A 12,213-nucleotide genomic window follows, 5' to 3' on the forward strand; every position below is an offset into this window, starting at 1 on the left:
CTCATGTGGACTAAATGCATTAAGAAGCATTTAGAATAGAGTCAGTCTCATTTTAATTATTCAATATATTAACTTTAATTATATTGTATTCAAATGCCAAATTATGCCTATTTTTATATTTGGCAATCAAATTAATTTTTTTTCAGTCATGGTCTACAAACCACTCATTATCTTCAATTTTTAGAAACACTAAACTAATTAAATGTCATGTGGTCCACATAAACACAAACCTTTGTGAAGTCATTCCTGCTAAGTATCAAATTTGATTTCTTCACAGTTGACAGAAATTAAATACTATGGAGAGAAAGAATAACACACCGGTGCATGACTTCATCTTTCTGGGATTGACAGATTCTGAAGAGATCCAGTCGATCCTCTTCATGCTGTTTCTCCTAATATACCTGGTTACTGTGCTGGGCAATGCAGGGATGATACTGATAATCCGCCTGGATCTCCAGCTACACACCCCCATGTATTTTTTCCTTAGTCACCTGTCATTCCTTGACCTCAGTTACTCAACTGTCATCACACCTAAAACCTTAGAGAACTTACTGACTTCTACCAAGCATATTTCATACGGGGGCTGCCTCGTCCAGATGTATTTTTTTGTCTTCTTGGGGGCCACTGAATGTTTCCTTCTCTCCTCAATGGCCTATGATCGCTATGTTGCTATCTGTAATCCTCTGCATTACCCAGTGGTTATGTCCACAAGATTCTGCTGTTCCCTCGTCTTTGGGTCCTATTTGATTGGCTTTGTGGACTCCTTTGTCACTGTGCTTCGAATGAGCAGATTGCATTTCTGTGACTCCAATGTAATCCATCACTTCTTCTGTGATACACCCCCAGTTTTAGCCCTGTCTTGCACTGACACACATGACATCGAAATCATGATATTTATTGTTGCTGGCTCCACCCTAATGGTGTCTCTTATCACAATATCTGTGTCTTATGTGTCCATTCTGTCTACTATCCTGAAAATTACTTCCACTTCAGGAAAGCGAAAAGCCTTCTCTACTTGTGCCTCTCATCTCCTGGGAGTCACCATCTTTTATGGCACTATGATTTTTACTTATTTAAAGCCAAGTAAGTCTTACTCCCTGGGAAAGGATCAAGTGGCTTCTGTTTTTTATACTATTGTGATCCCCATGCTGAATCCACTTATTTATAGTCTTAGGAACAAAGAAGTGAAAAATGCTCTCATTAGAGTCATGCAGAAGGGAGAAGGCAATTGAAATAGGTGATGCTAAACTTTTCAGCTCATTGCTTTCGCCTCCCCTACAGTCTATTCCCTTTGTGTGTTTCCAAACCAATTGACTCCTTTAATTTTTTTTTTGTATTTCCGTTAAACCATTCTTTACTTGACCAAATATGATCTCAGACATTTCTAGGAAGTCTATAGAATTTTCAAGTTATAATAGAAAGCCATAAAATATGCTTTAAGTCTATGACCTAAATATGTGTTTTTGGGAGTGTCTGGGTAGCTCAGTGGGTTAAGTGTTCATTCTCTTGGCTTCAGCTCAGGTCATGATCTTAGAGTCCTGTGATCCAGCCCCACACTTACCTCTGCACTCAGTGAGGAGTCTGCTTGAAAATTCTATAGACTTCCTGGAAATGTCTGAGATCATATTTGGTCAAGTAAAGAATTGACCAAATTCTTGTTCTTCCTCTGGCTCTCCCCTTCTCAAATAAATAAATAAACCTTAAAAAATTAATTATATGAGTTTTAAAGAGCAACTGATATGCAAAATGAGACAGTATAGTTATCATCTTCTAAATGATACCATACAAATTCCTATGAATAATTCCAAATTCAGAGAATTTTATCGTGGAAAAGAGCTTTATTTTAGACACAACGATTGCAGTTTCAGAAGTGTTTTTTTTTTAACATATGGAGAAGAATATAGCAGGTTGATTGTGATAACTTGCTTTAGAATCTAATATTCCAAGATTTATATTCTAAATCTGCTACCCTTTTAGGTGTATAACCCTTAATGGATTGGCTTGTTTCTTCAACTGAACAAGATAAATAATAATTCCAGGGCAATAGAGTTAATTATAAAGATTAAATCAGATAATGGATGTAAAGCATTCAAGGCAGTCCTAATAAGTGTTGGCCATTATCCTTAGAAGGCTGACTTTCCTGCAATATTTTTAATGCCCAGTTGCATTTTCTTAAAGAATATTTACTTGTAAGGTGGCTGGGTGGCTTGTTGGTAAGCATACAAATCTTGATTTCGGCTCAGTTCGTGATCTCACTGTCATGAATTGAACCTTGCATTGGGCTCTGTGCTCAGCATGGAATCTGTTTTAAGATTTTATTTATTTATTCATGAGAAACACAGAGAGAGAGGCAGAGACATAGGCAAAGGGAGAAGCAGGGAGCCCAATGTGGGACTCGATCCCAGGACCCCAGGATCATGACCTGAGCCAAAGGCAGAAGCTCAACCACTGAGCCACCGAGGTGATCCTGCTTTAAATTCCCTTTCTCCTTCTTCTGCCTGTCTCCCCGACTCTAAATAAATAAATAAACAAATCTCTTAAAAAAGAGATTGTGTTTTATAAGTTACTTTTGACTGATTGACAAACAACTAAGGAAAAACTCAATACTTCACATTTTTTAAAAATTTAAAATTATGTCTGTTAACATTGGAGAACATGTTAACCATGGAAACCACAGAAAAGAAGAAGGGAATAGAAATGGCTTAGCAGTCATCAACAGTTTTATGCACATTCCTCTGGATCTATAGTTACATTCACATGTGTATATAGTAATTATATAAGCAAAATTTCTGTCATTTTCTATGTGCTTTTCTACAGCTTTCTGTATAGTTATAAGTTTCTCCTTTGATAATGCCTTTGTCACTGAAATCTGAGGCGAATATGTTCTGAGTATTTGGGAAAAAAATCAAGACTCTCATCTTGTAAGGCTTTGGATCTGAAATGTAAATGCATCAACTTAAAAATCTAAATGTAGTGGTGTCTCTTTCGTGGCTACTGGCTAAATATTTAAAAACCTTACTACCTTTCTGTGACATGTTAATAATCTTCAGTAAAATGCTACTTTGCTGAAATTCTGTTTTTTTTTAATTATTGCCTTCTAATTTTTATAGGTTTCCTATGTCACTAAAAATAAATATTGAATGAAGCATTTGATTCATTTCTTTTAATTTTTTTAAACAGATACAGTTTAAAAAAATAAATGAATTCAGAATTTGTGGCAACCCGTAAACTGTAGTCATACCACTGACATTTCCTTTATTTTTCATTTTTTCTTTACATAATCTGAATTACAGTTTTAATTTTCTCTACTACATAGAGGTTAAGGATGTATTTTTCCATTTTCTGAGTATTTGATTTTTTTTGTTTAAACTTTTCATAACTATATAGTTTTCATTTCAGGCCATAATATTGTATAATTTTTATTTTTGAAATGTAACTATAGTTGATTATTTTTCCTAAATATTTTTTAAATGTTTAAAATAAAGGGCAAATTTGTAAAAGTGCAAATTCTCTTTTAGAAGTAAAAAGTTTAAAATTTTTTCACTAATTAAAAAATGTCAGCAAGCTCGTTCAAATTTTTTAAATGTGCATTATTTTCCTCCATTTAATTATTTTAAAGTTTCCTATCTCATATATCAATCCCACTTAAAATTATTGACTTATTTTTGCTTTTAAATCCATGTGGTCTAATCTCTTCATTGCTTTTGTTATATGTTTTTGTTTACAATTAGTAATAAGTATATAATAAATATTTATTGCTTAATAATATGCATTTTTGACTGATCTTTCATCTTGCCTATGCACTATGTCTTTTAATGTATTTATAGGACTTTTCATTTTTCTGGTCTTTTTTATAAACTATCCTTTCACCTTGTTTCTGTTGATGTCAACTTCTATGATTAGAAAGTATATCCTGTCGGTTGAGTTGGCAAAGATGGCCAAGAGATTCTGTGATTTTGTAGACAGCACTTAAGTTGAACAAATGCTAATTAAATTAGATTACATTGTAATTAAAGTAAGACTACCATATCTTCCTTATAACTTATAAAGCATGTGTGTTATTACATGCATGTAATATAATCTATGCACAACATAAAAGATTTAGACTATTGTGTTTGCCCTGTAAAATTCCTTGTTATAATTATTGCGTATTGTATTTTATGTAAGATGTGATCAGCCATAATTTAAGACATATTCTTCTTGCCATGCCAGAATGCTATTTAAAACAAATATGATAAAGAAAATAAGAGTAGAATAAATAAAAAAAATTAAAAAAGAGTAGAATAAATCATGACAAAAATATGAAGAGCTGTGTCTGCTTCTAAATAAATGATAGATATGGTAATAACATATTTTGTTGAGCACTTATAGTGTGCCAGACAATAATCAGAGGCATATAAATATATGTGTGTGTATATATATATATATATATATATATATATAAACATAATTTATCTTCACAAGATAACTTTCAGGTAGGTACTTAGCAATATCCAAATGTTAATCTCACATAGTGGAAAGCAATTTTCTATTCCTTCAGGCAAAGACTTAAGAACAGTTCCAAAATTGTCTTGTTGTGTCACCTGCACTCCAACAGCATACCACGTGGACTCTAAATACAGAATATATCCAGTCTCTCAGCACATTTTCTGTCACCACACTGGCCAGAGGGACCGTAGTCAGGAACTATACCTGTGGGCCCTTGCTTGTTGCTCTGTTTGATCTTAGCCTTCCTGAATCTAATCTCAATGTAATAGCCAGAGTGGTGAACAGTAAATTGGATCATACCACTTTCACAAATCTGACCATACTTCTCATCCCACTAAGAATAAAAACCAAAACATTTTCAGGAGCCCCCCAGTCCAAAATTATCTTCTCTCCACTCCTTATGCCTACTAATTCATTCCTTGTCATTCTGTCCATTCATGCTTACTTTGTTTCAATAACATGTCCTCCTGGGGTTCCTGGGGCTCTCAGTCCATTAAGCAACTGATTCTTAATTTCGGCTCAGGTCACGATCTCGGGATCATGGGATGGAGCCCCATATTGGGCTCTGCACTCAGTGAGGACTGTGCTTCTCTCTCCCCCTTTCCCTCTGCCCCCACCCTGCTCATGCTTGTTCTCTCTCTAAAATAAATATATAAATCTTTAAAATCTTAAAAAAAAAAATAACATACCCTCCTAACTCTCCCTGTGCACATTAGTCTCAATACTGCCTGGAATTTCCCCTTTACTCCTCTTCACCCTGAAACTTCCTTTTCATATGCAACTACACAATCTTGTTCTTCTTTTCTTAATAAGAGTATTCCTTGCCATCTGATTTAAAATTGCACCTGCTTCTCACCCTCTTTCTTGCTTCATTTGCTTTTATAACAGTTTATCTCCATCTAATAAATATACATGTTTGACTTATTATATATATATATAATATTTATATATTTTGTGTAAATAATATATATATACACATATATACACAAAATCTTTTTATGTAGGCTCCATGCCCAGCCTGGAGTGGATCTCAGTGTGGTACTTGAGCTCACGACCCTGAGATTAAGACCTGAGCTAATATCAAAAGTCAGACACTTAACCAACTGAGCCACCCAGGTGCCCCCAACTAACATTTTATATATTTAGCTCCTTCCTATTGTTTCTTCTATTCCTCCCCCACTGCCCCTATATCTTAAGCCAGGATTTTTACTTACTTTGCTCAATGCTGTACCCCCACCACCTAGGAAACTGCCTTAAAAAATGTATCTGAAGGCAGAATTTTGCAGATAATAAACTTGGGGCACAAAGAGATTAAGTAACTAGTCCATGGCCACTCCGTGTTAAAGAAGAGCTCACATTGGAACTCAGACAGTCTAGAATCCAACCAAGGTCTTCAACAACACTCTGAGCTAAGAATACTACTATCAGAAGTGCAAACAGAGAATTCATTATCATAGTAAAGAAAGCATTAAATAAATACCAGGGGCTGTTAAAAGATGCGTGTTGCTGGTGGAAGACAATGCAATTTTGACAATACTAGCTAAATTTTCTCAACCATAACAGCACAGTCCTCCTTGCAGAAGGAGTGATTCTGGAAAAGAAAAAACAATTTATCTGATGATGGTATGTTCTGGAGAGAGAACCTGTAGTAGTCAAGGCATAGGGTATGGTGGTATAACAAAAGGATTCAGAACCAGGGTGTTTCAGGAAAGAGGAAACAAGTACCCTCGGCTATAATGTTGCAGAGTTTAGCTGGCTAGGGGTTGTGGATGGCTCTTTTTCACAAGCTCATCCCAGGAACTACATTTCTTCTGTCTCCCAGATCTGGTCCTCTTCAGTATCATTGAAGAGGGTTCATCCAGCATTCTGCACATTGCAGTCTGAGAGGAAGGGGAGGTTTTCATAATGGGAAAACAATTCCTTGATTTTTGTTCATACAGAGTTTTAAGGAGTAATTAAATGTATTTAGTAGATATAGAACTATTCAGGTCACCCTCTTTCTCTGATGTGAACATCTTTAAGCAATTGTACATTTCATTTAATTTTCAAGATTATTCACAAAGAGTTGCTTGTAATATTGTATTATTATTGTGGGGACCAAGTGACATTCCTTCTTTCATTTCTGATATATGTAATGTGTATCTTGTCTCTTTTCAGTGGTGACCATGGGAATTATAATATCCATATTTAATATAATGCAGTTGACCTAGAATAATATTCTTCTCTCTTTTTCTTTCTATTTTTGTCATAAATTATACTTTTATGCATGGCTTAAACCAATAAGCCACCAATAAGCAACCAGCATAGTTTTACTTTGGCCATTTACTCTTTGAAGGAATTACAATTAAATATTGGATATTTGTCATATTTATCTTTTTTAATATTTTTGGTGTTATTCATTTCTTTGGGTATACATATATTTTCTTCTGTTATACTTCTTTTGCCTGGATAATTGTTGAAGCGCAAGTTCGCTGGATATAAATTATTTCAGTGTGTATATATTAATTCCTTGCAAAAGTCATTTTTGTTTTTATTTTTGTTAGATATTTCAAACATTTTTATGGATATTAAATTCTGGATGGACAGTGACTATCTTTCCCTACTTTAGATACGCATCTTCTTTATGTCTGGTGCGAATCATTTCTAATGGCATCTGCTATACTCCTTTTACTTTTTCTTTTGTATCTGACATGCAATTTCCTCTGAATGCTTTTATAATTTCCTATTTATCTTTATTATTAATCAGTGATACAAATGAGTGTAAATGTGTTTTGTTGATTGATTGGTTTCCTTTTTGTATTTCTTTCCTAGTTTCTCCTGATCTTCTCAGGCTTGTGGCTTGGTGTTTCCTTAATTTTAGAGAAGTCTTGGCCATTATATTTTCAAATATTTCTTCTGATTCATCCCCTCTTTATTTTTGTTTTTTATATTAGACTGTTTGATATTATAACACAACTGTTAGATAATCTTGTTTTCATTTTTCTATAAGTTTTATTCTGTTTTCTTCATTTTTATTGTTTACCTTCATTTTCTGATTTTTTTCCTCATTTTTTTTTTGATCTACTGATGATCCTCTTGAAGGAATTTTTTGTCTTTTATACTGAGAGTGTGTGGGTGTGTGTTAATTTCCGGTGCTTCATTGGACATTTCTTAATGGTTTCCATCTATCTGATGAAATATATACTCACATATTATAGTTTACTGTCTTCACTAGATCTTTTAATTTTAAGATATATGATAGATGATAGATAGATAGATAGATAGATAGATAGATAGATAGATGATAGATGATAGATAGATGATAGATGATAGATAGATGATAGATAGATAGATGATAGATAATAGATGATAGATAGATGATAGATAGATAGATAGATGATAGATAATGATAGATTGATTTTAGAAAGAGAGAAGGAATTAGTATGGGTGTGTGGGGGGTGCACAGAGGGAAAAGGAGAGAGAATCTCAAGCAGACTCTGTGCTGAGCATGGAGCTGGACATGGGGCTCAATCTCATAACCCTGAGATCATGACCTGAGCTGAAATCAAGAGTCAGACACATAACTTACTGAACCACCCAGGCACCCTGACCACTACATCTTTTAACCTAGTAATTAAAATGTTTAGTCAAGACCCCCAGAAAGACCTGTTTTTGAAAAGCTGCTTTTATTACTATTTATATGAATTATTCTTACTATCCTTGGCTGAAGATGGCAGAGAAGACTTAAATGAAGGCTCTTTCAGGCTTGTCTGTTTTTTCTAATAGCCCAAACCTGGCTTTAATATACATAAATATACGGGAATCCCTGGGTGGCTCAGCGGTTTAGCACCTGCTTTTGGCCCAGGGCAGATCCTGGAGACCCAAGATCGAGTCCCACGTTGGGTTTCCTGCATGGAGCCTGCTTCTCCCTCTGCCTGTGTCTTTGCCTCTCTCTTTCTTTATGTCTATCATGAATAAATAAAACCTTTAAAAAATAATATATATAAATATATATTACATATATATTTATATATAACATATATATAACATATAAGTATTCAATGCATATAATATACATGTTAACATATATATATATATATATTATATATATATATATATATATATATATATATACTTGTATTTAATTTAGCTAATTTCTTCCTACCTTCATGCATGGTAGTCACAACTTTCTCCTACCTTTTGCTAAATATGAAACAGTCCATGTGTCTCATCTCCTCTTGAAAGAACTTGTCTTCTCTTGTAATTCAGATTACTTGGATGTTTGCAACCTCTGTTCTTTGACACAGTCATGAAAAGTTACAATCTATAGAGTATTTGGATGTTTTAAAACATTATTTGTAGCTTTCTACATCCTGAGTGAAAGTGGAAATTTTATACATTTATTGATTTATTTATTTAGGATTTTAATTACAGATAGTTAACATACAATGTTATATTAATTTCAGTGTACAATACAGTAATTCCACAATTCCATATATTACTCAGTGCTCGTCAAGATAAGTGTGCTTTTAATCGCTTTACCTGTTCATACATAGTCTTAAATCACACCCAGTGATTTAAGTGCTGTGATTTCAAATATCTCCTTGCTAGATAATGCTACATGTATCAGTGCAATATTTATTGGGATTCTAGTTCCACATCTCAAAAATGTAATGGAATCTCAGAATCAGCATAGATATAATGGATTAAACTGATCTCATTTCTTCCTTCCTTTCTTGTTTCTCCTTCTTTCCTCCTCTCTCTCTCCCTTCCTCTCTTTTTTCCCCTTTTTTGTCTTCATCTTATTAATCATCTGTGCTCAAAACCTGACAATTCTATGTGTTTCGATAAAAGGAAAAAATATCAAATCTAGTGAAAATCATTTTAAATGTATTCCTCTTTCTTTCTTACTTCTGCCAATATCTTAAAGAAGATTTTCAATACCACATAAATTATAGATAAATTTATAGATTATAGTCTGGAAGCCAAATAATGCAGTTGGCAAAGTGAAAAAAAAATCAGTGTATTCTTTCATTCCATGTATCAATGTGCTTCAAATCAGGGACAACCATCCAATGTACTTTTCAGTTTTACTCAATGCTAAAAAGGTCCTTTATTTATGAACTAATATATATCTTTACATTATTTTTCATTGTCTCTTTTAATCTTTGTTCCTGAAGCTGTAAAGCTATAGGTACAAGCAAAATTTTGTAAAAAAAAAAAATGTGTGTGTGGGTCCCTAGGTAAAATAATGAGTGGTACCACTCCCATTACAAGCTTTTGATTCCTCAATCAGTGAATCTTGGCTGTAGGAGAAATAGCACTATGTACTAGATGCTCATTCAGAGCATATATAGCCTTTATTTATGATCTTTATTTTTAAAGTCCAAGAAGATTTGAAAGAGATCAATAAATTGAAAAACATATTTTTGTCATAACATTTCCAACTGGAGAAAATGTGACATTCTTAATTTGTTTCAATTTAATGTTTAGTATGAATTAATAAACCATTTTTTCTGAAACATTCTTTTCATTGCCTCTTTTACATCTTTGTTCCTTAAACTGTAGATGATGGGATTCAGCATGGGAATCACAATGCTATAAAACATTGAAACTATCATGTCATGGTCTGGAGCATAGCTGGAACTTGGTCTCACATACATGAAAACGATGGTTCCATGATAAATTGACACTCCAGTTAGGTGAGAACCACACGTAGAAAAGACTTTCCACCTCCCCTCAGCAGAATGAATGTTCAGAATGGCCAAGACAATGAAACCATAGGAGATCAGAACAATGAGGATAGTGACTATCTCAATAGAGCCCACGAAGTAGAAGAGCAGCAGCTGGTTTGTGTGGGTGTCAGAACACGAAATGGCAAGTAGTGGAGGGATGTCACAAAAGACATGTCTAATTTCATTGGATGCACAGAAGGAGAGGCTGAACGTGGCCACTGTGTGTACAGAAGCATGCAAAATGCCACCAACATAGGAAGCAACGATGAGTGGCACATAGACCCTGGGTGACATGCCCACAGAATACAGGAGAGGGTTGTAGATTGCTACATAGCGGTCATAAGCCATGGCAGCCAAGAGAAAGCATTCTGTGGTTCCAAAAGTAACAGCAAGAAACATCTGTGCTGCACATCCAAGGAATGAAATGACTTTATTCTTTAACATAAAATCTACTAACATATTTGGAGTAATTACGGAGGAAAAGCAGGCATCCACAGATGATAACACACTCAGAAAATAGTACATGGGGTTGTGGAGCTGGGAATCTACAATGACCAACAAAACTAAAACCAAATTTCCCATCATAGTAAAGAGGTAGGTTGCTAGAAACAGGAAGAACAAGGCTGTTTGCAGCTCAAGCTTATCTGTGAAGCCCTTCAGTACAAATATGGTGACTTCTGTAGCATTCTTCATGTTGATATCTCATAGAAGAAGCTTGAAGATATTCACAAAGTTATAACTCATATTAATATGATAAAAGTGAGCAGTTGTGTAACTGAAGGAAAGTGAATTCTGTCCTCATATTTATTTCATGGCAATGCATAATTTCCGAGTAGCTGATCAGAAGACAAGATGATGAGTCAAAGGTTAATGCCATTCACTGTAGAATTAAATAGAAGCTATGAGTTTTTACTCATTGGTTCAACTTATGTCATTTCTAAAACTGTGAGGTCAAATGGTCACTTTACCACTGAGTTCTATTAGCTATTTTACTATTAAACCACATTAAACACAAATTGAACAGCTAAATATGTTTTTCTTGTAACATGCAACCACAAGATAGTATATCAATGAATGCAACACTGGAATTCACACCAGAATTCTAAACCTTTCAGAAATTGTGTAAAATGATGTGCTACAATCTACTCACCCTCAGAATTATGGCATTAATATTCATCTCAAAACATTGGAACAAATATTGAAGGAAAAATGATATTAAAATAAAATATTTAAAATAAAATATAGAATGTGCTAAATTAGATTGGTTTGACAGAGTAACAGCCTACTAGATTGTAATATTTTATGAGTTTATCTCTAAATTTTTCTGACTCTATTGTTATTTTGAATAGAACTAACCAAGACTGTTTTCAAGAAATGGACCATGAATGGATATAAAATTATGTGACAATATATACCTCAGTCAATGTGTTTTTAACTACTTAGTATTATATTGTTCTTTTGGGGATAAATATTTGGTCATTTGGATGGTTTCTGGAAATCTACATTATTGATAATGTGTGTTTCTCTAGTCTCTCAAAATTCTATAGTAAACATGGGAGAATAAGAAATCTGTTTTCTTTTCTTTCAAAGTATTATAGTTGATTATATATTGTTGATTTTGGATTCAGTAAAAGAACACATAGGTAATTACTATATAAAGTTAACAAATTCATAAAGATCAGTAATTGAAAATGTGACAACACAAAACAATCTATGCACTTTGACACTATACTTAATATTTAAAAGGAAAAAAATAACAATAAATGAAAATTAGAAGGTGTAGAAAAAATTTTTCCTGCATAGTGCCATGTTAATCAAACAAGAAGTCAAAGGTCTATTATTGGCCCATAATATGACAATAGTTGGAGGATAGTCTTATTCAATTTATTTATTACAGTTTTTTAAAAATAAATTTATATATCCATCCATAGGAAATCTGAGTCAGTCTTGAGAGCACATAATCTATTGCAAATGATATTGTGTTAATTATTTAAATTCATAATGTAAGTCA

General features: G+C 33.6%; 2 protein-coding genes across 2 annotated transcripts; one reads left to right on the forward strand and one right to left on the reverse strand.

The window, feature by feature from the left end:
- The first annotated feature begins 296 nt into the window (after window positions 1-296).
- On the forward strand, window positions 297-6,651 carry LOC140613625 (olfactory receptor 8H1-like). Its single transcript, XM_072792058.1, has 3 exons — window positions 297-1,205; window positions 6,539-6,559; window positions 6,646-6,651. Exons 1-3 carry the CDS (start codon window positions 297-299, stop codon window positions 6,649-6,651), a joined length of 936 nt encoding a protein of 311 aa, XP_072648159.1.
- Window positions 6,652-9,956: 3,305 nt separating this feature from the next.
- LOC140613626 (olfactory receptor 5T2-like) lies at window positions 9,957-10,943 on the reverse strand. The gene has a single exon (XM_072792059.1). It carries the CDS (start codon window positions 10,893-10,895, stop codon window positions 9,957-9,959), a length of 939 nt encoding a protein of 312 aa, XP_072648160.1. The 5' UTR covers window positions 10,896-10,943.
- Window positions 10,944-12,213: the final 1,270 nt, after the last annotated feature.

This window comes from Canis lupus, chromosome 21 (genome assembly GCF_048164855.1).
Source record: "Canis lupus baileyi chromosome 21, mCanLup2.hap1, whole genome shotgun sequence".
Taxonomy (NCBI): domain Eukaryota; kingdom Metazoa; phylum Chordata; class Mammalia; order Carnivora; family Canidae; genus Canis; species Canis lupus.